This window comes from Rhodamnia argentea, chromosome 5, assembly GCF_020921035.1.
Source record: "Rhodamnia argentea isolate NSW1041297 chromosome 5, ASM2092103v1, whole genome shotgun sequence".
NCBI lineage: Eukaryota > Viridiplantae > Streptophyta > Magnoliopsida > Myrtales > Myrtaceae > Rhodamnia > Rhodamnia argentea.
The window spans coordinates 20,640,145-20,667,405 of record NC_063154.1 but is presented as its reverse complement, the minus strand read 5'-3'; the positions used below and the strand labels follow the sequence as shown (position 1 = coordinate 20,667,405).

Below are 27,261 nucleotides of genomic sequence, written 5' to 3'. Positions count from 1 at the left end.
TTCACGTCTCGCATTTCGCACACAAGCACAAGGGGCCAATTGCCCAAAGGAGCTTCTCGGCCGACTCCTTGATAACTCTAGAACATATAGTTATTTTACCTATTTTAGGCAACAAATAATATAATATCTTTGAGAAAATATTAGAATTTCATTCTATTTATTTAAATTTTCCTTATTTTGTGCGGGATAATTATATATGGAGAAGATAAGGGAAAAAAAGAGAGGAAATTAAGATGCCACCAGCAGAATCGTTAGAAGATAGAGATAAAATCATCAGAAGATTGCATTGTTTTAAGGATATCTTAATGTTATCTTTAGAGATTTAGTTGTGATTTAGGATATCTTCATGTTATCTTTAAGATTGTATTTTTTTTTAGGAATTTGAATGTTATTCAAAAAGAGAATAACATGGAGAGCTAGGGAGACGTCTAGGTTTTTACTTTTCGCTTCGTTCGTTCTTTTGTTCTTGGAGCTTTTCAAGTATTTTGAAGAGAAGACAAAGGGTTGACAGAATTCTTGTTCTTTGATTCAAGATGTTTGATTTAATTTATATTTTATTTCTTCTTCTATTATGTTCTAATTTTTTTCATTAGGGTTTCGATGTAACCTGACCATGATGATATGAATTTCATGATGTTTATGTTTTGCTAGTGATTTCGTTCATGTGAGTTATATATTATTGTGCTTAATGCTTTTAAGTGACTAGCCACCATTTGAATGATCTGATGTGCATATTTGAGGCCGAGAAGTGATAATATGTAATTGCTCTTTATAATATATAACCATGAATTACAATGTGGATAGAAATATACCATGTTATTTGAGTAGCTTTACGTGATAAGGTGATCCAAAAGACTCATTGTAAAGCGGAAATATTTATAAATTTTAATGCACTTATGCTTATTTAAATTCACATAGAAATATAGTGGATTGATAAACTAAGTTGGTTTACTATACTTAGAGATAGGATAGTAAATAGTAGAGGAGATTCCGCTATCACATGTTTGATGTTGTTCTTGTATGAATAAAGATCTGAAATTAATATCTAGTGGTTATGGTAAAATCGGATGCTCTAACGTAATTATAGGATTGATTTTGCCGCACCTAGTTCTGAACTTTTTCCTTTAAGATTGTCAATTTTAATTTATTCTCAATTTTATTTTTACTTGTTAAATAAATTTTAGAATTAGTTCATTTTTAATATTTAATTATTTTATTAATCATCTTTGCGGGACGATATCTTTTCTCATCATTATATTACTTGTTCGACACGTACACTTGCATTGAGAATTTTGCGAACACTCCTCTACTCCACCCATTCTCAATTCATCCGATTTCGACGATGACCTCGACAATCAACCCTCAAATCCTAATTGCCCATCGCCACGTGGCTCTAAATCGATCAACCCCATCAACATGCAAAGCCGTTCTTTAGGCTGTTCGAAGGCGTTTCAGATTTAGTACCTTTCGTAACCAAACCATAATACCTAACTCAATCCACGAACAGAAGCCAGCCCAGTAGGAAGGGTTAGTAATTCACTTGCCTGGGATTGTAGCCCGACGAAGACGAAAGTGAAAATGATCCACGAGCAAGCTCGAGCTCGTCCCTTGCCCTTGCGAGCACAGGCCAAAATCAGGCGAGAAGGGGCGCAAGTCTTGCGCAAGACTGTGGGCAAAGGGAGCTCGGGGGAAGCTGGTCGTCGAGCTGCTGTCGCCTCTTGTGTGTCACTGTCGAGCAGGAACGGGATTGGTGGCCGAGCTCGAGCTCAATTGAGCACGGGGGTTGCTCGGGTGGGCTAGAGAGAGGTAGGCGGAGAACACGAGGGAAGGGAGGGTGGGTGCGTCCGCGGGAAAGGAGGGAAGAAGAGAGAGAGAGAATGGGGTGGGACAGGGCTTAAATAGGCGAGGGCCCAAAGGGAGGGTCGGCTAGTGGCTTATCGTGCCCCAAACACGAAGAAAATCTGGTGCGAACAACGTGTTCATAGTCCAAGATGTTCTTTGCCCGAAATGTCCCAACCGTCTTACTATTTTCGTGTCCATGATTAACTAGAAGAAATCTAAAAGTCCACCGCAAAGTAACTACTTCCGAGTGGCCATCCCAATTATTCTAGGTTTATTCGTTCTCTAATCCGATCGTTAGTCCAGTCGAATAGAAAATTAGGCCATCACATAAACTCACGAGCCTAACTAACGAACATTAACAACTGCAGTCATGTGAAGATCATGTGAAAATCTCTGGTAAAGCATTTCCTTGTTACAATGATAAATATACAGTACTTTGCAGGTATTTTGACAATTGGAAGTTTAGGGTAGGATGGGAAGCTCTCAATATTCAAAAGTAAGCCCTTGTTTTAGTCCCCATGGAAGTTCCGCTTGGTGATTAAACAAATTCAGATGACTCATACAAAACTGAACTGTTATATAGAAGTGGTCAGGTTCTTTTAGCAGCAAGTAGGAGCTACGACAGACAATACATGAAAGCTGCGTAAACCAAATGAAAGACCAGACTGCACAAACCTAGCAAAACGAAGTCATCCATGAGAAGAAAAAGTGTCCAGCCAACATTCGTCATTCATAAAAGAGTGCTCCTCAAGAACACTACTTGGTAAATCCAGACCTCTAGAGACAGTAATATATAGAGTAGGACAGATTTCAACATCGGTGATATGAAATAATGGAGAAAGAAATTGCAGATTCTGAATTATTCCTGATCAATGCTTGGCCCCGTTGCGAGTAATAACAGCTGTGCTAGAGCCAGCAATTGGTCGTGGCCGAATGTCAAAATAGGTTGCAGATGCCAGATATGCACAGACGGAAGAAACATACACCTTAAACCATATGGATGAGAAAAATGTGAGATAGGTACACGTGCAGGTCAAGAAGATAACCCCAAAAGCATTCAGAAGGCACTTCACTGTCGAGAGTTCCTTTTCCGTTCCTGGGTTAGGAAAATGGCCCTTTGAATGGAAGTCAGAGAGCAACTGGTCCTTGCAGCGGAATGTATCCATCAGCCAAGAAGTGACTTCATTTTCAGATGTTGGGATGTCATCGAGGCGGACACGTCGAATGTGCACATGCACTTCCGCCGGGTCCACGCCAAATGCATTGTCCATGAAAGATGGACAACGGTATTTGTAGCCAATGGTCACATCATAAACTGCAATAGAGGAGAGAAGCTTAGTCAAGCTGGAAGAAACAGTTAACAGGACAACTTCGATGATTCATTTTCACTGAATTTCTAGTAAGAGTACTATTTGTCTTTCCCTGGAAAAATATTTGCCATACTCGTTTCTTCTCACTTTAGCTCAAGATAGAGGGACTCTAATTCATGTAGAAGAAATCAATAAAATTTCATCCCCTATATTATTCCAGAAAGGAGAAAACTATAATTTCAGTTTTCTTATATTCCATAGGATTAAGAATATTTAGAGAAACCACAGGACATACCACCTGATTTTTCATGTCAAATCTTGAAATAAGCGCTTATTAAAATATAGCTTCTCAAGTCTCAAGTTCCACATGGAAAAACTGATGAATACGCTTCAACATAAAAAAGTTGGAGGGTCTTGGTGAAAAAGGATCAATCTTTATCACCAAGCCATCAACACTTGCTTTGTATGTACGACAACCATTTAGAATAGTATTACTTTATCAATTTATGGGGAACCTATGAGGTCTATATGGATGCCTCAGAAATATAAACCCGCCACTCCATCAGTCAAAGCAGATGTTAAATTAAGACAACCTGAATCCAGAGAGGCCCGCAACTCCTGCAAGCATTTGTAAAAACCCTTAGTCTTTGGAAGCAGCACATTTTGTAGGATTGGTAGGCCATTTTCAGCAGCATATTTTTGACTTCGAACACACTTCTGCTCACTGCAGTGAACATTTTAGGCTCAATCCACTAGGCATATAAGTACACAGAAAAAAGAGAACAAGGTTCATCTATCAGTAGGCAGAATATAAAGATCCATTATCCTGATGAGCAACAAGACATCTTGTCAAAATTGTTGTAAGATAGTCTCAAAGCACAGATGATACCGAATGACCTAAATATCATTTTACATCAGGAGTCCTTTACATCAATTGATGTTTTGAATACGACTGAACTTGGAACAGGACTATTGAGACTGTGAATGTAACCTCACTCTTCATCTCTTCAGATAAATGAAATATCTATCGCAGGCCAAGAAAAAGGGGAAAGTTCAATTAAACAATTCTTGAATACATTTTACATGATTTAACTAGTAGGTTTAATTGTTAAAATCAGTATATTAGTCACTTCTTAGCAGGCTCGATGGAAGGATGGAGAGGGTCAGCAACAGCAGAAATGGACCAATTTGACAGCCAATCTAATCATCTCAGGTGTTTTGAGCATAATACATTTGGGTAATAACATAAAAAATCAGAAGAATTGGGACCTCCTTCATACATAAACCAGAATTCAGAAAATATCTTGAAGTTTTAAAGGAAATATACTCTTCTTTTGATAAGTCAAAAACAAAGTAGTATGGGGCACCCAAGGGTTGCAAACCCCCTTGGTGCTTGGTTACAAGATAAAGCAGCTACAATGTCAATCACAGCATTTACATGCACGAGTTCCCACTATACCAAAAAAATGTAACATTTTCAGCCGTTCTCCAATAATTACCAAAAGAGGCATCTTCCTACTTGGCTCTCCTCTTACGTTCTTCACAAATTAACAAGAGAACCAGAATGAGGGATGGACTAAATCCTTCATTCTTAACACTAGGCAAATAGGGCCCTGCAAGCCCACAATTCATGCTCAATAGATCATTCGTTCCTATAACACAAGTTAGCATATGAAAGCATAATAGGCCACCCACAACAATCTGTCCAAGGACAATGAAGGAGAAGATGTCTCACCATCTCTGTCCCTGCTTTGCAAAGGAATCACCTATTGACCCATACTTTGCCTCTTTAATGCGAATTTATTAAGTTGAGAATATGTCCCAAGTTGCTTTTTGAAGCCATAAAAAAAGGAAACTCCAGTCGGTACTCTCACTTGCGAAATAACTCTCCAAGGTCTTCATTAAGTTTCTATTTTCACAGACTGCAAGAAAATTTTACAGAGAAAGTTCCATCTTTACAACTATCCCAATGCAAGGAATCAGCAAAATTGAGAGATCTTTTAGTTATACAGTAAACCAGAAAAAACTAGCAAAAGTTTTGAGTTCTTACTCTTGGGCTCGTGTCGAAAAATCAACTTTCCAAGTGATTCTCCCGTTAATGGACAAATACCATTCAAACACAAGGTCCACCTTGTTCCTAGCAATACTAAAACGTCCAGGAAACAATCCTTGGGAGACATATTCCAACACTAAGTGCCAAGCCAAAAGTTTGTCCTTTACCCATTTCCCCCTTTTGAAGATTTGTGAAGAAGAAACTCACTTCACTTGTCTCTAACCCGCCTGCCGACATTGATACCATGAGTTGCTCTTCTAATTTCTAGAAATCCAATCAATTTATTCCAAACAAATTTTGCAACCAATTTCTTCCAAGATGACCATTCTCAACTCTCAAGATAATACTTTCTCTTCTTTAAAATATAAGTTCACGAAAGTCTCTATCGGTATGTGTTAGAAGGTCTAACCCAAAAGTTTAAGCTATGATAGCTGAAGGGAGACCACATGAATATAAAGAGCATATAGGACTCATTATTAAGCGATGTGGGACAATAACTTCAACACCCTCTCTTACGTGCAAGCCCGGATTATGCACGACACGTGAAATTTTGACTAATGCGGGGTAGACGCACAATCGCGGACAACACCGGCTCTAATACCACGTTAAAAAATCCAACCCAAAAGTTTAAGCCGATAGATAATAATAGACCACATGAATATAAAGAGTACATAAGACTCGTTGTTAAGCGATGTGAGACAACAACTTGAACAGTATGGTTCCTCTCACTCTCCTAATTACCTACTTAGGTCTCCCTTTATAAGCTTGTTTCAAGAACAAGCATATCCGGAAGCCTATATTTTAGAAATTTAAGGAGAATTCTTGTATTGGAAAAGATCTTCTCTGCTTGAAGACTGGTCCGTATTAAAAGTTCTCTCCCCAATCTCCTATTGATTTCTTCTCCTTTCCCCCTCCCCTATTAGGTTGCTAAAAAGTTGGAATCCATTCAAACAGTGATCATTTGCACATCCTATGGACATATTAATAGGGCTGCCCGAAGTCTTGAGACAGCATTTGTATAATGGTGACCCATTTTTTAAGTGGTAGAGTAGAATCAATTAAATCTTTCTGATCAAGTACAAGATGTCAAATTACTAGCCTCTCGATCGATCGATTAAATTTCAATGACCTTGGTATGGCCTCTGAAGTAATCCAATGATAACACACAGATGTGGAAATAATAAAGGTCAAATGAAGTACTCAGCATAATTAAAAAGTAAGAAGAGAAGTTACGTGAAATCTGTGCCTTCAGGGAAAAGAGCAAGCCAGAGGGGATCCCTAGGATCTTTTAATGTTAGAAGCATCCGATGCATAGATGATTCATCAATCTCCCACTTTCTCTCCACAGGGATGAACTCCAAAAGATGAAATGACCAGCCAAATACTGGCAGCTTCATCAAGCTGCTCTTGAGAACATGCTTTATGTAACCTATGCATCCCTTCCGCAAGGCAAGGTCCCACAAGTACATCCAGTCAACCTCTGTTCCATGGTTTGCAATGAGCAATACACGTTCCCTTGGAGGAACACTCTCTCCACAAAAAATAACTTTTGTCTTATTTATCTTTTCAAAGAGAAAAGGCCACAAAGCTAACCAGCTGCCAAAAGCAAATGATATTGCTTTTCTGCTATGATGTATGCTGAAAAATCTTAGAGGGATGGCAGTCAGAAAGCCAAAGTACACTAACATCATAAAAGCAGTTAAGAGTAGCACCAATAAGCATACAAGGCCTCTAACCAGCTTTGGCAGGGTTAAAGAAGCACGCCCTTTTCCATCAGCTGAAGTTGACGGCCCACAAGATTTCATTCTCTTTTATATTCCGTCTCAAAAACTGAATTGCATTACCAGTTCAATGTAATTGAGATTGGCCACTGTAGATGCACTCAATGAAATGACAGACCCATATTGGAAGTTTGTCGATGCACATGCCACACAGAGCTGTCGAAGGACAACACTGAACAGAATCAATAATATCTTACAATAAGTAATCACACATAGAATCATTTAGGGGCAAGCTAGAACAGAGATGCACTGGAGTTGCATAGGCACAAGCAACACCACCAAGAAAGAGTAAAACTGATTTACACTGATCTGATATAACCAGCCTTAGAGGAAAAGGTAAAACTCAAACACCGATTACTTCATTTGTGCTCTGGAGGCAAATCCTATTGCAGAAACATCTGTCCCTTGTCCATAAAGACAAAGTATCTCACACCTAACAATATGCCCCAAAATATAAACGAAAGTAAGGACTTCTCTGACTATTTGAGAACAAGTATCAATCACTTATTCCTATAGTAGAATACAAGAGATGGAAATTACGGACATCAACAACAAACAATTATTTATAATTTATTTCCACCTCGCATAAAATTTCTCATCACCCCACAGTAACATCCTATTCAATGGAAGTTTGACATTTCTCCTTTTTAGATGCAAATGCCTAGGAACTATCCTCTTCTTCAAACTAAATGCAAAGTATTGTGGAAACTTCTTCAGTTCTTCCAAGTTCCTCCCCATCTCCTCCACCAAATAATCATACTTGGGCCTCAAATTGTTATCAATGCTGTAACCAAAGATCGATGGCAGTCGTGCACAAATTCTTGCTATTTCTTGATGCGTCAGGCCAATGCTCCTCATAAATTTAACCTTCCCATGAAGCTTCTCCACCCGTGTGTTCAACAAATGTGCATTTAGAGTACTTGGAAAGTTAAGCCTCTCTATTCCCAGTTGCCTGAGATAATTCAGGGTAGGTTTTAAACAGTAGTCCACGTCTGAAAATAGTATCTGAGGGCACTTGTTGACCAAACTACATGATTCTTGAGCAGAAGCTGATAAGTCAACAGTGAGGAATTCGAAAACAGGTGCAATATCAGTAGGATCGAGTTCGGAAGCAAAGAGCCCTGGGCAAAGGTAAGCAAGTCGTGGGAAGTCCGACTCGGAAAAGCCCTTGGATTTGAGAAAGTTGACAATCTTGAGGACTCGGTCAATGGTATCTGGTGAAGGTAGTCTTTGATGCCTGGACACAGGGTCTATTACGCCAAGGGTCCTTAGATACCGAATGTTTTCAACATGAGATGTCCGAAATCTAAGGTAAAGAGGTTGGTATGGAGAAAAAGCTTTAGCATGGGCATTAAGAGTTTTGGAACAAGAAGCAGAGGAGGCTAGTGTTCCAGAGACGCACAGCGAGTGAAGCATCCTTCTTGATGAAGTTTTCTCCTCTCAGGAAATATAGCTAACTAGAACCGTTAGGTTCCTTTATTTAACTTACCAGATGTAAGCAAGAATGCAGCCAACAATCTGTTTGTTCTGAAAACTGGCCTTAAATTTTTACCACATCATAATGATATCTATTTGCCGTTGGGTCAACTATTCAGGAAGGGGAAGGGTGAGGATGCTACACTACAGAATGCACCAGAGGCTTGAAGTATCGATGCAATCCCAATAGTGGCAAGTCGGCCAATAGATGAATGCATTCACGTTCGAAGGTTGAAGTATTCCTTAAGCCCATCAACACTAGAAACCATGGATAACTGCTCAAGGAGAACGACACAGAGAATCAAAAGCTAGTTCCATCGTAATTTGTAAGCAAGCACAGCAGCGAATTCAACAGCATCAGAGAAGAAGACAGCAATGTATACACGAGTAAATCAAACTATAGCATTTTTTCCACAGAAGAAACAAGGAAACAAATCAAATCAAACTGGAAGAACAATAAAAAATAAAAAAAACTGTTAAGACAGATTTTATTCCCATCCAACCCAAGTCAAACGGATTCAACCCTTTATTCAACACTTGATTAATGACAGCAATGCCCGCGTCGAATCCTCCAAAGAACTACACTAATACAAGGACAACGAATCTATCAAACAGCTCATCGACTCAAAGGAATCACCACAGCTAACAGCATAATCAGTCACATTCTCCATCTAAATTTGGCTTTCCTAAGCAGGAAGAATCACGAAAACGCCGCTTAATGCAAATCAACAAAACGAAACCAATCAACCCAACAAGACCATTGCGAGAACAAGTTCCTAAAACCTGCCAAGGTCTAATTTTTTTTTTCTGGGTTTTCCTTTTCAACTCTTATTTTTGTCGGAGAACTTTCTCGGCAATCAAACGGTCATTCGAGAATTGAAGAATCGAGCGGGAAGAGAGAGAAGGGACAGTGAGAAAGTAGAGAGAGAACATACCAGTGAGCTTTAAGGGTTGGGGCAATGGAGGATTCGATACTCCTCTTTCTTTTCCCTTTGGGTTTCAGAATTGATGATGAAAAAGAGCGAGAGAGAGTGCGCTCGCTGTTTTTGACGAGAGCGACGAGGATCCACTGCTTCTGGATCTTGTTTACGAAAGAGGGCTCCGAAGTCCGGATAATTACAGATTCACCACAGGTATTGCCGATTATTTCGATAGCAAATGATAGAAATAAAGCAAATTGAAAATAACAGAAAATATCAAGCCATGTCGTGAGGACTACATGCGATGCCGATCTAGTCATGCACTGATGCACATATTCTTCCGAGTTCCCGTACATAATTTTCGAGGCCTGGTTCCTTAAAAAAAAAAATTCCAAATTTTAGGTCTTTGAATTTTTTTATCTCAGTATGGCCAAAAAAATTATCTTAGAAAAATTCTTAACTTTATGTTCAGTCCTAAATCTGCTCCAAACTTTTTTTTACCTAGAAAAAACTTTAAACTTTAGGTCAAGTCCCAAATCAATCCCAAATGTTTTTTTTTTCTAAGAAAGAATTGTCACTTTTACTCTAATCTCAAATCCGCCCCATTAGCACTCTATCCAAGAATCGCTATTAGTTATCCCTAATTTTCATATCTAAAATAGTTTCATTTTGAAGAATTTCTTTATTGGGGTGAATTTGTTATCCACGTGAAAATGTCACGTCGATCCGTACTTACACTTCATCACTTTGCTAATGTGGATTTTTTTTTTTTATCGATGTGAGAATGTCATTTCAAGTTGGGACTAGATCACAAGGTAGATTTAAAAATACATCGAAAATTTATGAATTTTTTAGACAAATAAATAAATTTGAGGCAGATTTAGGGCTGTGCCTAAAATTTGACTTTTTTTTTTCGTGACAAAAAAAATTTGAGACAAATTTTGGGTTTGGACCTAAAGTTAAAAGGTTTTTTTTAGAAGAAAAAGAAAAGTTCGGAGTAAACTTGGGACCGAACCTAAAGTTAGAAATTTTTTAGGAAACGATGCCTTATTTTCGATGATAAATATATATGTGTGTGTGTGTGTTAAACCTTATAGAGATTCGAAAGTATAATAGCTTGTATATATTTGTTACTTGAAACCCAACTACACAACTTATGATGGTACAGTTAAGAAAGGGTGAATTTTAATTGTATTTGAAAGTGAATCGGATAATCATTTTTTTTTATCTCAAAATAACTTATGATGGTTGCATTAAGAAAGGATAATGTGCTCTTAATTTTATATCAACGTATGGTTGTTGTCCATGAACGTTTAATTTGTTCAATACGGTCCATAAAATCTAGTTCAATGTACAATATCATTCATAAACTTTTGATTTGTCCATGAACTTTGATCCGTACAATGTGGTATCCTAATTTTTGGTACATATAAAAATGTTCAAGATTGTCTTTCCATTAATCCAAGTTAATGGAATTTGCTGATTTGGTTTCCAATCTATTATGTTTGAGCCGTGGACAAAAAACCGTTACATGTGTATTATCCATGTACGATATCTAATCAAATTAGAAAATCGTAATCTTTTTTATTTATTTAATTTGTTAACTTTAAATAAATGATTATCCGCTTTTTTTGATGAAGTTTTTTGATGAAGCGGATTATTATATCCTCATTTGAGTGGAATACACGTTTGGCGCTTAGGATAAAAGTCATGATAGTATAAAATTTATCATATCCTATGTTTGGTTCATGCTTAAAATAGGATATAGTGGGATATATGGAAATATAGCCTGGATATAATTATTTCATAGGGGAAGGTGAGATAAAAATGGATAGAATTTCTTTTGTTCATAGTATAAAATAATTTTTCTGAATATCAAACTTATTATATAATAAAATTAAATTTAAAATATATTTGAATTCTAATGTTAAAAAGAAAGCTCAAAATAACAAAAATAACTAATTTTCATTTTTATTTATTCTAGATCTTATTTATAATTTAATTTCTTTCTTATTTACAATATATAGTTTGTATAATAGTATGTTTTATTATATAATAAAATTGTTATTAAGAAACGATGGAAGGGAATCAAAACAATGATAAAAGGAGATTTATAATTAAAAAATAAGTAAAAAATGAAGTAGAAGAACTTAGATTTTAAGTGAACATTCGTAGTTCATGTTGAAGTTTCTTGACTGCCTTGTAATTTTTTAGTTCATGATAAAACTCTACGAAAATAGTAAGAGAGTTGAAACTTCTTCTCCTTCTTAGTTTTCTAGCTCACATCAAAAGTCTAAGAAAAGCAGAAAGAGAATCAAATCTCCTTCTTCTCCGTAACTTTGTGTTTCACATTGAAGTTTAACAAATGTAGCGAGAGAAGCAAAACTTTTTATAGTCACAAAGGTAAATGGTTATATTTTCTTTTTCTTTCTTTTACTAGATTTGACAGTGAATTATAAGAGATTCTTATACTCTTACTTTTGTGTAGCCGCAAATACCAAACAATGAACATCACATGATATGAACATATCCGGCTCTATTACTACGTTTTACCAAATGGTGGATAGGATATGGAAAAATCCCTAGATTTTATATCCGATCTTATCCATCCTATTTTGGCTAAAAATCTGAATGAACAAATTTAATCTATGTGAATAACCCACGTGTAACATTATCTTTTTTGTCCACCAATCAAACTAGCAAAATCTGCTAATTTCATTAACTTGTATTAATGGATAGAAAATATTAAACATTTTCATACAGTCTATGAACCATATTGAATATTTATTCAAAATTAAGTTTATGGACGATAATATACATTATGTTAAAGTTTAGGTGTTACATTAATCAAATTAAAAATTCAGGGATGATATTCCATATTAAGATCAAATATAAAAATAATTTACGAATTATCCCTAATTTTATGAATAAAACTCAGCATTTTTTTAATAGTCAAGTTTTATCGCCCAAAAAATAAGAACAAAACAAAACTTGCTTTTATCATACGAGCAAAATTTCTTGCAAATAAAGAAATCGCAACCTTATCTGAAATGAACAAAAACCCACTAAACCACCAACTGGAAATGGCAGTTACAGCTGAGACGCTGGTAGTGCTCTGAGAGGCCTCTCCCTCTTCTTCACAAAATCCTCCATTCATGGAGTCACTCAACATGTTCACAAATCCTCTGAACCCCAGAAGAATTCCACTTAAACCATTCCAAATTCGCTACCTCCCCAAGACCACCCAGAGAAACCTCTCTTCCCCCATTTCCTGCAAGCTGAAATCCTCTCAGAAAGACACCACCAAAAGCAGCACGAAGCTCGTCTCCCGGAAAATCCTGCTCTCTGAGAATCTGCCTCCTCCTCTGGCCGAGGAAGGAGACGGTGTCGAAGAGGGGAAACCACCGGAGAATGATAAAAATGGGGTCAGGGGGTTGTGGTTGAAGAGGTTGCCCAGAAGGGTTTTGTCCGTCTTGTCTAACTTGCCTTTGGCAATTGGAGAAATGGCTACTGTTGCTACACTCATGGCTCTCGGTATGTTTGAACCCTCTTTCCTCTTTTTTTGCAAGTTGACCTTTTCCTTTTGGCTTGCTGGTTGCTTCTTTAATGTTTGCTTGCAATTAGGAGAGAATTTCGTGAAATGGATTAGCTTAGGCCTGGCTGAGTGTTGAGATAGAATGCATATCTGTTTTGGGGGGACGGAGGTAAAAGAAGCCCTCATTTTGGTGCAGGAAAGCTTTCGTTTTGTGAATTTTTCCGTTTCAATCGTTTGCTCTGTTGTCGAAATTGTGAGTTGCTGAGCTATTTGCGCAATTCTTCGCATTCCTGCACATGAAATGATGAGGAATTACATGGAATTCTTTAGGCTTGGTGAAACACTAGCCTGATATATTGTCACTGTGTAGGCACTTTCATTGATCAAGGAGAGGCTCCTGATTTTTATTTCCAGAAATACCCTGAAGACAATCCTGCTTTGGGATTCTTTACTTGGAGATGGGTTCTCACACTTGGTTTCGACCACATGTTCTCATCCCCAATTTTTCTTGGGACTTTGGTTCTCCTGGGCTCTTCACTCATGGCCTGCACTTACACAACCCAAATCCCGCTTGTCAAGGTTGCAAGAAGGTTCGACTAGTTTCGCTATAAATACTCCTCTTCAGTTGAATCGCTACAGCAATATCTTAGCTGCTTAAATTGGTATTTGCAGGTGGAATTTTTTGCAATCTGCCGAGGCCATTCGAAAGCAGGAATTTTCGGAGACGCTATCTAGAGCATCAGTGCAAGATTTGGGCGTCATTCTGATGGGGTCTGGATATGAGGTCCAACCATTGTACTTTCTCTTTCTTCCCTTTGATCAATCATTTCTTGTATTTTCAGTAGCTCAATTAGTTTGCATATTGGTTAAAATGGGTGCTCTAGAACTGCAATAGCTATTTATTTGGATAGTGCAAAGTTGAATTTATTCTATCCCAATGAGTGAATCACCAGAAATGCTAATTTAAATTAATTGACAAGTCCATCCTTTCACTGGATCTAGGGACGTATGACGCCGTTCAGATGAGTTCATCTACAATAGCCATGCGTTGCCTATCTTATGCGATAAGGTTGCTGAGATCCATGGATACTTTATTTTCTCTAATTCTTCTTGTTAAATTTGCTGTAGGTTTTTCTGAGAGGACCATCATTATATGCTTTCAAGGGCTTGGCCGGCCGCTTCGCTCCTATTGGTGTGCACTTGGCGATGCTGCTGATAATGGCAGGTGGAACCCTTAGTGCTACAGGAAGCTTCAAAGGTTCAGTTACTGTCCCTCAGGGGCTAAATTTCGTAGTAGGAGATGTATTGGGACCTACTGGTTTTCTCTCTAATGCCTCTGAAGCGTTTAACACTGAAGTTCATGTCAACAGATTCTACATGGACTACTATGATAGTGGAGAGGTACCACATTCTTGTTCATGTGAAAGATAGAATAGAAAGATAAACAAAGAGAAGCGTTCTTGTTCTCTCGGTCAGTTCCTTTTGTTAATTTATTCTTTTCTTGCTTGACCATCTTAAAATATTCATTGATGCAGGTATCACAGTTTCACACTGATTTATCGTTGTTCAACCTTGGTGGAAAGGAGGTTATGAGAAAAACAATTAGTGTGAATGACCCTTTGAGATATGGTGGATTCACCATATACCAGACAGATTGGAGTTTTTCTGCTTTACAAGTGCTTAAGGACGGTGAAGGGCCCTTCAATTTGCCCATGGCACCTCTGAAGATCAATGGAGACAAGAAGCTTTTCGGGACATTCTTGCCGGTTGGTGATACTGATGCCTCTAGCGTGAAAGGAATGTACGTATTTTTCTATATGTGGTAGACGCTCTGACTTCTGCATATATTAATTTGTGGGACCAGGCATTGAGATTTATTCCTTTGATTTTGAGGAAAATGTAAAGGAAGAGTTTTTGGAGGTTATGTCTGAATCTGAAAACCGGACCATAGTAGTTCTCTTGTGCACCAGTCTTCAGTTTCAAGTTCCTTGTTATGTAGGCAATTGTGGGATATTTGTAAGTGTTGCTTGAAGATCTGAGAATCTTTTAGTCTCAGATATGGACACCTATTTCTAGGTTGATAGAAGAAGAGCAGGACAAATATATGGCATAAGACGCTCAAAAAAATAATCTGGCAGAATTTGACCTTTCAGCAGTTTGCTATGAAGTGTTTTTTCGTTTACACGTGTGAAATGCCAAGTAAACCACTATTGTGATTAGAAAGAAAATCAGTTGCATATATTGACATTTGAATTACATCTACCTGAGGATTAGTAATGTCTTGTGCTATATTATTCGCCTCCAACATAGGTCTATTTGTTTCATTTTATTTTCTGATGGCTTTGCTCTTACTTCTTTTTCATTTATAATGTATGGTCAGATCAATGCTTGCTCGTGATCTGCAATCAATTGTCCTTTATGATCAAGATGGTAAATTCTCTGGAATACGGCGGCCTAACTCTAAGCTTCCAATTGACATTGGAGGCACGAAAATTGTTATTATCGATGCCATAGGCAGTACTGGTCTTGACTTGAAGGTAATAGCCTTGCAGCTTTCTTAAAGTGACTTTTTCTCTATGCTTCTCAGAGCTAAACCTACTTATGTCTCAGACCGACCCAGGGGTGCCAATTGTATATGCTGGGTTTGGCGCTCTTATGCTCACGACTTGCATCAGTTATTTATCTCATACCCAGGTAAACATTCTGTTCTTGAACTGAGCCAACTACATGCTTATTAAAGAGGAAACTGCATGCTTTCGCCCAACAGATCAAGGTTGTAAATGTCTATATTGATGGTCACAAGAAAATTCGTCATGAGGTGAGGCATGACATGGGATAAATTACTAGACATTGAGCCGTAAGCAGAGCTAATGTGATTGAGCAGAACATACACGGTTACTCCAAACGAGCATCATTTTTTTTTTTTTTTCCAGACAACAAATTAGCATCACAATTGATGTACATGTCCCTTTGTTCCTGTACTAATCGTTCTGCGCTCTTCCATAAATGTTTTAAGGTTTGGGCCTTGCAAGATGGGACAGCAGTGGTTGTCGGAGGAAAGACAAACCGAGCCAAAGCCGAATTTCCTGAGGAAATGAATCGCTTGCTTGATTGTGTCCCGGAAATAGTTGGGAAATCTGCATCCGAGCATTCTGAAGACCATGGTGGGTAGATAAGGACACACCACTTGAAAGGATAAAAAAATTCACCCATGTGCTATGGTGAAACTCCAGCTCAATGAACCTGAGAGACCGTTCGCCAACTGCAGATGTTTGTTTGGGAAAACGGCTGAGTTTGTCGGCCCACTCGCACATCTCAGGTAACATTGACGTGCTTTAGCCTGATCTAGAAGTCGCGCGCCAAAGTGGAAAGTTTTCTGGTTGTGTTCTGATGTTCGGGGGAAGAGAATAGCAAGGATTGAGATTTCGAGGACCAAATTTGTCACACTTGATACAAAAGAATTGTACTTATGTAACACTGAAGATTCCTACACATATATAACCATTCATGATTATTCTACGTATGTTTAGTTTCTATGTATCTTTGGTTTGCCGCATACAATGAAATTCGTGTAAACTTAGGGAAAAGTGTCGAAAAAGTCATACACCTATTGCATTGGTACCAATTCAGTTATAAACTTTTCAATTGTGCTAATTTAATTCTAAATTTTTTGTATGTGTCAATCGAGTTTATCCGGATAATTTTGGCCAGAAATCGCTATATGCAGCATGACCGGCATTGATGAGAATTTTTTAATATGTTTTAAAATTGAATTTTTAATTATTTTTTCTTTCTTTTCTTTCTATAATTTTGGCCGGTGAGGGCCGGCAAACCCTCGCCCGACGTGGCCCTCGACGGATCCGGCCGACGCGGGCCGCAAACCCATGCCTCCTCCATAGCTTCACATGTGGTCCTATCGGCTCTGGGTGAGGCGACACTCGCCGGCGAAAATAAAAGGGAAAAAAGAAAGAAAGAAAGAATTAAAATTTTAATTTTTTAGAAAAATTGTTAAAAAAAGAGTCATATAGGACGGTCGATGTCAAGTCAGCTATTTCCCACGAAAATTAATCGGAAGGACTTAATTAGCACAAATGCATAAGGTTTAAGACTGAATTGATACAATTGAAAGGTTTAGGATTGAATTAGTACAAATACAATAGATTTAAGACTTTTTTGGTACTTTTCCTATAGACTTACATGCCTTATAGATCTCTTTAGTTTAATGTGTGTGAGTGCGTGATTTTTTTTTTTTTTTTGTAATTTCTAATACTCCTTGAGATTTGGTTTAAGACTGAAGTGGGAAAATAACGAGACAATTTTTTTTTTAGCTAAAAATTACGAGACAAACTTAAGCGAATGCGGGGTTTCGAGAGATTTAAGCGGACGATCTGTTGCTCCAAGACCGTGATCAAGTGTTGCGAGATAACTGCTAATTAATTTAAAATGTCGAATTATCAGACGAAGGCAAGTATTATTTTGTCAAGGGAAGAGATTCAAAACGAAAATAAAAATAACACAATAAGGTGAAATCAAATCAGCATAATAATCGCTATCCAAGCACGACAGTAATATAATTTCTATTTTTTGAAAATGAAACATATTCATAATTCAAAAAGATAATACTGTTCCAATCACTATCCCAATTCTTTTCGGGTTCTACTTTTACATGTTATTTCATCATATGCTTCTCAATCGACAATTGCGATTAGAATCTTATATTTCATCTTCAAATGGGATTTACACGTAGACTAATATCATATGTTTCTCAATCGACAATGAGAGAAACCAAGGAAAATTGTCCAACCGAGGTGGGATGCTTTAACAACTCTCAGCAGAACCCTACTTTAATAACAGGGTTTGGGTAGAGAACAAAGGTCTTGAGTGATCACAAATCTTCTTATGTGTGTTTTCTGTTCACTCAATAGATTATATGATGATGGATTCTGGATACCCTAGCAAACGAGAGGCGCTCTCTACACACCCATCATTTGTTGGATAATCTTGATTTTCTGCATTTAAAATTAGAAAAAAGACATTATGTCAATTTATGTAAAATAGAATGATGACAGATGGAGAGAGAAGGTAGTTTTCACCTTGAATTTGAAGCTTCTGGTAAATCGCTGATCCAATTGGTTCGTTGGTTGAGAATTTGAGATTATATGAAGTTCATATTCCTGAAGGTAATTGAGATTCATATAAGTTCGCAATATCATAAGTAAGACAATAAGGTTACGACAGAGGACATTTCTTTAGATATAACATATTTGATATCTGGAGTTCGTAAGTGCTATAGCTTGTATAGGTAAAGAACAAGTAATTCTTTAAGATAATTGATATTCTCATATTTTATATTTAACACATTACCATATGATAACGATGCAATAAAAGGTTAGTGGTGTATTTCATGAAATTTGGAATTTACCTACTTACAAATATTTCATTAACATAAGAAAAAGATGTATTAGACATCGTACATGTAGATTTCCTAATTCACGTAGCTTTTAAATAGGCTACCTTGTTTGTTTTCTCATTTGTATAGTCTTCCTAGCTCATGTCGGTTGCCAAAATAGCATAGGTTTCAACTGTTAGGAAATTATATTTGATTTTGAAGGAAACAAAACTCACATACTTTGTTGAAAAGACTTTGATTTATACTTTGAGGATTCACCATAAATATATCTCTATGTCTTTTGTTATTAACGATTATATTTTAATAGAAGTAAGATTTGTGGCAGAGGTAGACCGCTACGAGAATCATGATGAGATATATTTTGATCTTTGATTTATCCTCATTATTTAATCATTCTTACCCTTGATTATTTTAGCAGTTTAAATTTCCCCACTAATGGTCAATTACTTGGTTTGGATTGCATTCCTAAGTTAAATTGATTGACTAATCAATCTGAAAATATTCTCGAGACTTTCCATTCAAAGAGCCTTGATTGATTGGTAATCACCCGATAAACACTTATCTTTATTAGATGCTTTGTTTAAGGATTATAAGATTTGTTTGTATGGGCGGACAAATCTTTCAAAATTATGATTGATCTCACCTCAGCGGCTCGTGATCTTTATTCTTTAATCAACCAACACCTAGTTATTGGAGATTGATCCTTGGAGTGGTTCTGTCTAGCGGGAAGCGTGTAAGACGAGGAGTATAAAGAGTAATAAGTTCGAAGACCAGTGAGATAAATCAAGAATTCATCATCCTTATTCCAAGAGAGCTTTATTTGATAAAATTGTCTACTTGAGTGTTTACTTGATATTTTGTGAGAGGATATAGAGTCAAGTGTGTAGAGTGAGATATCTTTCGTAGATGTAGAGCTTGCTTCTGTTGGAAGTGCTTGTGTTTAAGCGATCACATATTTCTGTAATCTCTCATTTGATTACTTAATGAAATCTAGCCAATAGGCTATTAGTGTAGGAGAGTGGACGTAGGCTTACCAAAAGCCGAATGTCTATAATCTCTTGTGCATTATCTCTACTCTCTACTCACATCTATTTACTGTTTAGTAGAAGCATTGCATGATTCTGCTAATCACCTTTTCCTCCTACTAAACTCGTTTATTTTAATTTCGCATTATTTATCTGAGTTTAATTACAAACACCTATTCACCCCCTCTAGGTGTTAGGTCTAGCTAAAACAACATCAACCACCCCCAACCCCTCCAAAAAAGGAGAAAACATCACCAAAACCCTAAATTATGACCACCGTGACACATTTTCTCTAAACTTTTTCTTGTGACACCAAAAATTTCAAATTTGTACTCGTGTCACACATTTACCCCAAACATCTTTTATGAAATAATAAATCACAAACTTATACCAATGTGACACATTTACCCAAAATTATCTTTTTTTATCACAAAAAATCCCAAGGTTGTAGGCTTGGGACACACACACACACACACACACACACACACACACACACACACACATATATATATATATATAAATACTAAATTTTGAGGTAAATGCATCACACGAATATAAGTTTAGGATTTTTAGTGTCACAAAAAAAAAAAAAAGCTTGGAGCAAATGTGTCACACCTAGGGGTGAGGATGGTTCCAGGGTAGAACCGAGAACTTGGAATCGTAACCTGTAGGATCCGGTCCGGTTCGAGGTTCCAAGGTATGTAGGATAGGTTCCGGGTTCCAAAAATTGAGGAATCCGTTCTAACGGGTAGGTTCTAGGTTTCACTACCTAGAACCCGGAACCCGGAACCCGGTCCTTAGACTCTGAAATAATTTTTTATATTTTTCTTAGTATATATTTTTGCACGATCCTACAATGTTCTATGGCGTTCGATGATGAGTGTATAGTCCGGAGCCAAACAAATTTTTAGGTTTCGGGTTCCAAAAAATGATAAACGTATTCAAATGGATTGGTTTCAGGTTTTAAATGTAATCTATATGGAACCTAAAATCACTCACCTCTACTTTTTCTTAGATGTTGTAGCGTTCACTCTTATTTTGCTCAACTAAAAAAGAAAAAAGAAAATAAAATAGAAGAAATTGATAGGTTCTCGAGTACCCTGGAATCAATCTTAGAACCCGTGACATGGTAGGCTCTAGGTTCCAAGATATGACGGGTAGGTTCCAAGTTCCAAAAAATGAGGAACCCGTGCCGACGGGTAGGTTCCAAGTGGAACTTGTAAGGAACCCGGAACCGCTCACCCTTAGTCACACCGATATAAGTTTGGGGTAAATGTGTCACATGGATAAAAGTTCGGGGTCTTTTATATCATAAAGAAAAGTTTAGGGTAAATGTGTCGCAATGGGTATAATTTAGGATTTTTGATGGCTTTTTCCCAAAAAAAAAAAAAAAAATTTGCATAGGTTTCCTTATAGTCTTCCTAGTAGATTTCTTAATTTAGTGGATTTCCTAATCTAAGAAGCCTTTCTAATTCAAGTAAGTTTACGAATTAATGGAGTTCTTAATCCAAGTAAATTTCCTAATTTGAGTGGATTTCTTAGTTCAAGTGGGTTTCCAAAGTTGAATAAATTGAGGAGGTTTTCCTAATTAGTGTAAGTTTCCTAGTTTAAGTAGCTTTCCTAATTTGAGTGGTTTTCCTAATTCATGTAATTTTCTAATCGGTATAGGTTTCCTCATTCAAGTAGATTTTCCAATTTGAGTAATTTTCCTAGTTTTAGTATGTTTCCTAATTAGCGGTAGTTTCCTAGGTTAAGTAGGTTGCTTAATTTGAATATACTTCCTTATTAAGAATATATCCTGATTCAAGTGGGTTTTCTAGTTTAAATTTCCTTTTTCTAATTTAAGCAGATTTCTTCAATCAATGTGATCTTCTAGGTTGAGTAGTTCTTTTAATGTAAAAAATGTAATGTTTTCCTAGTCTTAGTCTGTTTAATGTTTCCTAGTCAAGATAGGTTCAGGTTAGTTTGTGTTCATTGTTTTTCATGTTGCATGTAGAATTCAACTCTCATGACGTAGATTAAGAAATTTTCTTTTATTAGACTATTGCACATGTATTTTTATGCATACCTCAAGGTGTCTTGTCCCGAGGCCTTATAGAAATCTTCATTTAAACTTTGCCCAATACGGATGGGGTTGACTTTTCTTTTCCGTTCTTTCTTCTTTTATTATTGATTGTTTAATTGTATTGCTTGGGCACTTATACATGAACGTATCATATTGCATGTTTAGAGATACAATCGAAAAGGATTGCATGAAATAACATTTCGTAAAAGTAGAACATTTACCAATAACGGGCTTTAGGTAAAACTATTGTAATGAAGTTTTGAAACCCGAAAAAAAAAAAAAAAAAAAACTTTAGTTCCCCATCTGACTAGGCTGCTGATAGGCCTAGAATAGGTTATTGATGGATCTAAAACTAAGTTTAATCAACCAATGAATGAGAATTTAAGTTGTGTTCGGTAGGATTTGGGAGAGCTTATGCCCAACGCAAGCATTACCTTGCAAGAGGATTATTAGTGCTTGCCTAACGATTTGTTGAAACCTCTTGGGGTTCACTTCGGAGCAATTGACCATGTTTTTCATCATCCCTAGTTTTCCTCCTATCATATCTCCGATTAGTGGGTTTTTATGGACAATTGACCATGTTTTCCGTCATCCCGAATTTTCCTCCGACCATATCTTTGACTAATGGGTTACGATTTTAGGAACATCACCCATATTTAACTTACCAAAAAAAAAAAAAAAAAAAAAAAGCATCACCCATATTTATTTTTTTGAGAGGTAAGTGATTCACCAGTAAGAGGAATGGATATACTATGATATGAGTGGACTTTTAATCAGTATTTGGTGCTAAATCTTGAACTATTCCATGAAATATATGGATGGATGAATAAGTACCCTTTAGTTGGTCAGATATACATTTGCCCATCGCAAATTTTTCATCCATCAATCTATCTATGAAAATTGGAAAAAAGTTAGGATTGATTTTTTTTTTTATTTGGGTCATCATGTCATTGCCTTCTTAAAAATTGTCCAATAAAAGAAGAAGCGGTCATAAGAAGCAGGATTGTCACGAAATCTCTACGAAAAATAGTTATTTCATCCGTGCTTTTTCTCCATCCCCTTCTTGTATGTAACATGACATCTTCAGATGGCTTTAGATTACCATAAAAATTTCAATATGTTGCATAGAGCTGGAGCCAATTAACAAAATAAATATGGCATGGAGGAGGGCTTAGCTTAGTATAAAAATTAAAGTAGATCCATGATATTACCTGACCTTCACAAAGGAAAAAAAGAAAAAGAAATGAAACTTCATTTTTCACCATTTTTTATTTTTTGAATTCACCGAAGAGAAACTTAATGAGCGAAATCTCGATAGATTGGTAAATTCTGTTTAGATTATTGCACGCTAGTATATTGTCAGCTAATATTAATGAAAAGAATCTCAAATTTGTAGTTGTTACTGTATGGACATTATGAATACGATTGAGAGAATGCTAAAAGTGGAATAGAATCTTATATTCATCTTCAGATGTGATTTGTATATAGAATAATAACATAAGTTTCTCAATGACGATAAGGAAAACCCGGAAAACCATGCAATCGATGTGGAATGCTTTAACATTTCTTAGCAAACCCCGACTCTAATACCGGGGTCGTAGTGGAGATCAAAGGTCTTGAGCAATCACAAATCTTCTTATAAGCATTTTCTGTCCCTTCAGTTCGTTTAGTAATTTGAGTTGTATTTTTATTGTACACTGACTGTAATTAATTTCTGTTTTATGTACATATCACACAACCATTGCTAGGGTCTAGCCATCATAAACAGCCAGTCTCTACTTTCCCTGTGATTTTACATATCAACATGGTATCAAAGTAGGAAAAAGCATAAGATTCTTCAACATCTCTACAAAAATTGACACTTCCTTTACTCCTATTTCTAATTCTGATGCATCCCTAGTTTTTCTTCTTCTCTACCAGCTCTTTACCCATCATCTTCTATTTCCATTAATCTCAACTTCTCATCCCCTCTCCCACCACCCAACGGCACAAGTTTTGTCTCCATTAAGCTCGACGCACGAAATTATCTTTTTATGAAAAGCTTAGTTTGAGCCTATTCCAATCTGTAATGATATATTGGGTCATCTGGATTGGTCTTTTGCGTATCAGCCATAGCTTGTTTTTTTATCCCAATGGGACTGTGGTGGTCAATCCCTCCTATTTCACTTGGGTCAAGAAAGATCAGTGGCTCTATATTTTAATCAATTTGACTGTAAAAGTCAAGTTTGTCCATGAAGTTCACGACCTTCGGACATTTTAGGAGATTCGGTTTGGTCTTAGAAGACGCTTTTATCTATCGCTGCACGTCCAAGGTAGTTGGACTAGAACTTGATTTTAAAATGGCGTCAAGAAACCCGATCAAGCCTTGTCTGACTAGTTTCAACATTTGAAACCAATTGTGAACACCCCCAATACAATAAATTGCTCCGTCTCCCACAAGGACTTAAAGATTCAAGCCCTCAATGGGATTCCCATCTGAGTACGACTCCTTTGTCACACCATAGTCACCGACAGCCCTACAATTCCTTTGGTGATCTACCATCACGACAACTCATCCAAGAAGAACAATTTCTTTGAAAGTCTAATGCCTTGTCTTCATTTGATATTCATCATGCCTTAATCAGCCATGCCACTAAACCCATTCCTCGTTCCGCGTGTCCTAGGGTGGATGTAATTCTAGGGGCTGGAATTTGGTCAATGACATGGTTGCTTTATTCCACTACAGTGATGGTTGCACCCGAGATTATTGACTCTAATTTTTGTTGATTCTTTGAAGTTATGGATTCATTATGGTGTTGATAATTTTATTCATAAATGACTACATTCTGCTCTGATTTACTAGGGGGAAAAGTATCAAAAAGTCATAAATTTATTGCATTGGTACCATTCAATCCTAAAGCTTTCAATTAGACCAATTTAATCCTAAACGTTTTCACATGGGTACCAATTCAATATATTTAGCCAATTTAGGTTGGAAGTCAGTGATGTGCCGGCAGTCTACGTGGCACCATTGCGCAAACATGGATTTTTTTTAAATACTTAAATAATCCTTTTCTTTTTCTGCTTTCTTCCTTTCATCTTGCGAGGGCGACCTCGCCTCACCTGTGGCAGTGAGGGTGACCCTCGCTTAGGCGAGGTCAGCCCTCACCAGTTGGCACAGGCCATGGAAGAGAAAGAAAGTGAAAAAGAAAGAAAGAAAAAACATTAATAAACAACCGTAAAAAGATAAAATGTTATTTATAATTGTTCATGTTAGTGCTGGTCGTGCCACGTAGGATAGTCGGCGTCCAAGTCATCAATTTCTAACTTGAATTGGTCTGATGGATTAAATTGGTACCAATGTGAAAATATTTATAACTAAATTGGTCCAATTAAAATGTTTAGGACTAAATTGATATCAATGAAATAGGTTTAGGACTTTTTTGGTACTTTTCCCTGACAAAGTTTGTTACATGTCAATAATAACCAAAATTTGATCATTTTTTCGTGCAAACAAGAGGGAATCTCTCTAGGAAAATGAAAGGAGATACAATACAAGTCAACATTTTCTATCTCTAACACAATTCAGTTAACACACAAGGGAAATCAGTTGTCAAGATTTTATATTGGTAAGCATCCATAAATATGGAATCCGCATAATATCTAGGTTTTTATCGCATAGTAAATACGGTAGTATCATCATATCTATCTGATTAAGTAAATTGCATTACAAATCTCTGTACAAATTTGATACGAAATGAGCTGGGTGTCAACATTTGGTCTCTAAACTGGCTTCCTGGTATCTTCTCGAGAATAGGAAATACCGATGTGGCATGAGCATTCTCGATAACTATGCCCAAGATTTAGCTTTTTTGGTACGCAATCTATATGGCTGAGAACAAGTTTATCCTTGAATCTGTCTATATAAATCACATAAGTTGGTGCTTCATCTTCATAATCTTCCACAAGCTATCTTGGCACCCGCCCCGCCTCGTCCTCCTCCTCCTCCTCTCCCCCCCCCCCCCTCTTCCAACTTCTGCAAGAAGCAGCTCATTTAGGTAGGGAAAAATCCAATCTATATTCAATGGTACAAAAACAGTGAGCTATCTTGCTTGTTGGATGGTATTCTGTTGTGATTTTAGATCTTATACATATTACAGGGAAAAATACACTAGAAGTGCCATAACTTTTGTACGACGTTCACTTGAGTGCCACAACTTTCAAAACGTTCACTTAAGTGCCATAACTTTTAAAAATCGTTCACTTGAGTGCCATGTTGACGTGGCAGCCGGAAAAGCTGACGTGGCAGTCGGAAAAGTTACTGTGGACGCCGAAAAAGTTACTATAGCACGTCGGGAAAGTTACTGTAGACGCCGGAAAGCTGACGTGGCACCCCGAAAAAGTTACTGTAGCACTCAAGTAAACGATTTTGCTCCGACGTAGCACTCAAATGAACGATTTTTGAAAGTTATGGCACTTAAGTGAACGTTTTGAAAGTTATGGCACTCAAGTGAACGCCGTAAACAAGTTATGGCACTTCTAGTGTACTTTTCCCCATATTATGGTATCTTAAACAGCTGTTGACTATCATGCAGGCTAGGCATATGAGAAGGCGATCATGAATTTCAAAAGATCATGACTACACATGATTATCACGTAAAGCCCAACTCATAGAACTACCTTGTGAAGGTTGAAATTAAATGTATTAGCCAATTTCAATAAGATGACTCCGGGACAAACCATAGAAATGATTTCTTTTGGGGCATCTTCGTGATCTAAACACTAGAAAATCACCTAATACATAGGCAAGAGGCCGACCCTCATGCTCAGATGCTCTTTGTTATGTGTTACCGGCCGATAATTAACATTCGTATTTGAGATTGTATAAATTTCATTCCGTAAGTTTTTCCATCTGAGTTTATTTTGATTATCGGCATATGGTTGTCGGTGGATGCGTAGCTTGCGAGGTGATAGTTGAATTGTTCTTAGGGTTGGACGAACATTCCAAATGGTAATTTTTTGAGAAATTATGTATTTTCTTGTCTTCTTAAATACATGATGAGAATAACTTTTGGGATTTTTCGTATGACATTTTCGTCAATTATGAAGATTAGTATCAACTCGTTCATGTCTTGTGTGAAACTTTCAACATTTTTGTTATAAATGCTATCCAATCCAAAAAATTGGATAGAAAAATATATTTTTCGGCTTCTGATGTTTTATTCTCTAGATTTCTCAATCGATGAACTCTTTATTTATTTATTTATTGAACTTTGATGATTTAACTCTTTTTCTCAAAACGATCAAGATAAAACTTTTAATTTTCAAGGGGACCCTTTTGTTTATTACCACTCAATAATTGCTCCTAAACAAACCAAAAAAAATTGCAAATTTCACTTATTTTTAGCTGCTTGAGTATGGGACATGGATATTGGTAATTCTTCCTAATCTATTTAACATGGTCTCGTTCCTTTTAATTTCCTTTTTGCATGCTCTGAAATTCTCTAAGGGACATAAACTTCTGTCACTGCTTCATTGTTCTTCCTTTATGCATTCTCCCTCTCTTTTCTTAAACCTCATAATCTCACCTGAAGGTCAATGGCAAACTCCAACACCAGAAGAAACCCTCCAGGAGTTCCCTCGTCATCAGACGCCAATTCACATGGAGCAATGTGCGAGGTCGACTAGGATTTGCCAACCATCGACACAAACCTCCAAGCGAGAACGAACCAAGTCCTTGGCACACTTGCTTCTGGGGTTGATGTCCGAGCCCTCTCACTGGATTCTGTGATGGAGATAACTGACTGCCTCTTTGAGATGAACTAGGAAGGGGTCAAAGTCATCTCGGATAGTGTTGTTTTCTCA

The 27,261-nt window shown here is 37.0% G+C and overlaps 3 protein-coding genes across 5 annotated transcripts; 1 reads left to right on the top strand and 2 right to left on the bottom strand.

Annotated features, from left to right (window-relative positions):
* Positions 1–2,518: 2,518 nt before the first annotated feature.
* LOC115737158 (probable 1-acyl-sn-glycerol-3-phosphate acyltransferase 5) lies at positions 2,519–9,537 on the bottom strand. Of its 3 annotated transcripts, none has more exons than XM_030669155.2 (4): positions 9,398–9,537; positions 6,439–7,142; positions 3,746–3,876; positions 2,519–3,157 (listed from the first exon to the last, which is right to left on the bottom strand). In XM_030669155.2, exons 2-4 carry the CDS (start codon positions 7,008–7,010, stop codon positions 2,712–2,714), a joined length of 1,149 nt encoding a protein of 382 aa, XP_030525015.1. In that variant the 5' UTR covers positions 7,011–7,142; positions 9,398–9,537; the 3' UTR covers positions 2,519–2,711. The 3 variants fall into 3 exon arrangements, with proteins under 3 accessions (XP_030525015.1, XP_030525014.1, XP_048134481.1); XM_030669154.2 differs by having other exon boundaries at positions 6,439–7,158; positions 9,398–9,530; XM_048278524.1 differs by lacking the exon at positions 9,398–9,537 and adding an exon at positions 8,476–8,614.
* LOC115737159 (transcription termination factor MTEF1, chloroplastic) lies at positions 7,446–8,482 on the bottom strand. Its single transcript, XM_030669159.2, has 2 exons — positions 7,557–8,482; positions 7,446–7,522 (listed from the first exon to the last, which is right to left on the bottom strand). The coding sequence occupies exon 1, from the start codon at positions 8,400–8,402 to the stop codon at positions 7,557–7,559; it is 846 nt and encodes a 281-aa protein (XP_030525019.1). The 5' UTR covers positions 8,403–8,482; the 3' UTR covers positions 7,446–7,522.
* Positions 9,538–12,459: 2,922 nt separating the features above from the next.
* LOC115737156 (cytochrome c biogenesis protein CCS1, chloroplastic) lies at positions 12,460–16,453 on the top strand. Its single transcript, XM_030669153.2, has 8 exons — positions 12,460–12,916; positions 13,288–13,507; positions 13,590–13,701; positions 14,046–14,318; positions 14,453–14,718; positions 15,298–15,454; positions 15,528–15,611; positions 15,934–16,453. Exons 1-8 carry the CDS (start codon positions 12,538–12,540, stop codon positions 16,087–16,089), a joined length of 1,647 nt encoding a protein of 548 aa, XP_030525013.1. The 5' UTR covers positions 12,460–12,537; the 3' UTR covers positions 16,090–16,453.
* The last annotated feature ends 10,808 nt before the right edge of the window (positions 16,454–27,261 follow it).